Source organism: Monopterus albus, unplaced genomic scaffold (genome assembly GCF_001952655.1).
Source record: "Monopterus albus unplaced genomic scaffold, M_albus_1.0 scaffold67.1, whole genome shotgun sequence".
Lineage (NCBI taxonomy): Eukaryota > Metazoa > Chordata > Actinopteri > Synbranchiformes > Synbranchidae > Monopterus > Monopterus albus.
The window spans coordinates 1,349,132-1,350,457 of NW_018127947.1; the positions used below are offsets into that span (position 1 = coordinate 1,349,132).

The following is a 1,326-nucleotide window of genomic DNA, read 5'->3' on the forward strand; positions in this document are numbered from 1 at the left end:
AGGAATCCTGATGGTGTCGACAGCTGTTTAATCCACTGGTGATCAGAGTCAGGTTCAAACCGAGACGATGGTTTTACCTTTCGACCGACTCCGCCGTGATCCAGAAAACTCTTCAGCTTCTCCAAATATGCGGATGGTGGATTCTTCACTTGAAAGCGCTCCTGCAGATACAGAGAAATGCACACACGCACACACACACAGCCCTCTAATTATATTTCATTGCTGTACTGCAGTGAGAGGAACGGGGGACCAGGAGGCAGAGCTCAGGCAGAGTTTCACACAGACAGCTTGATTACACAGCGGCTTATATGCAAATGAATTTCAGATCATCAAGCTTCCAAAAATGATTCTACTCTGATGCAGCCATTGTATTCACACAGTTTAGCTACACCAGTCCCATCAAGACCTTTGACTGAACAATCTATTTTGTCAGTTTCTGAAAACTGTCGAGGGAAAAGGCAGTAACAGCTACAGGGAAGAACTTTTTTATGTGATTAAGCACAGCTCAGATGTCTACTGCCCATAGAACATGGTGCATTAATAATCTTATTTTCCAAAAACCTTTCAGGGCAACAGAGTGTATGTGCTCGTGGAAAACGTCAAAACATGGAAAGCAGAGTCACCTGGTCGCAGATCAGCTCCCACTTCTTCTCGCTGTCATACTGGCTGAGGATCTTCACCTTGTCTGGAGGAAGATTCATCGTGTTTTGGACGTGGGAAGATAAGGAAAAAAGCCTTTTGAGTTAAAACAGCAGGTCTGCCTTACAGAACGTGTACAATAAACCAAACCTATTTTAAAATGCAACTGAAATCCCCCCTTTTGTCAGCGATTTTCAAATGTAGGCCATCTTCCCCTGGGCCATCACTCTGATGAACACTTGACCCATGACAGTATAACTGGACAATAACGACGTGAACTACAGATGCCTGGTTGGGACAAACCGTAGAAAACGCGGCCTCCAGTCTGAAGCTAGCCTTAGCTTTCATTCATTTTCTACCGCTTAGTCCCTGAATGGGGTCACAGGGGGGCCGGAGCCAATCCCGGCCGGCAATCGGGCGAAGGCGGGGTACACCCTGGGCAGGTCACCAATCCATCGCAGGGCTAACACATAGACGAACAACCACACACACGCACTCCTATGGGCAATTTAGAGACACCAATCAACCTAAGCTGCATGTCTTTGGACTGTGGGAGGAAGCCGGAGTACCTGGAGAGAACCCACACAAGCACGGGGAGAGCATGCAAACTCCACACAGAAAGGTCCCAGGTGGGGCCCAAACCCGGAACCTTCTCGCTGTGAGGCAACGGCGCTAACCACTGTGCCA

The 1,326-nt window shown here is 48.2% G+C and overlaps 1 protein-coding gene across 1 annotated transcript in view; it reads right to left on the minus strand.

Annotated features, from left to right (window-relative positions):
* Nucleotides 1-966, minus strand: part of fmnl1b (formin-like 1b) — a 34,517-nt gene extending 33,551 nt beyond the window's left edge. Inside the window, 2 exon segments of the mRNA XM_020604751.1 lie at nucleotides 78-161; nucleotides 624-966. Coding sequence (XP_020460407.1) covers nucleotides 78-161; nucleotides 624-701 — 162 coding nt within the window. The 5' untranslated portion in view covers nucleotides 702-966.
* Nucleotides 967-1,326: the final 360 nt, after the last annotated feature.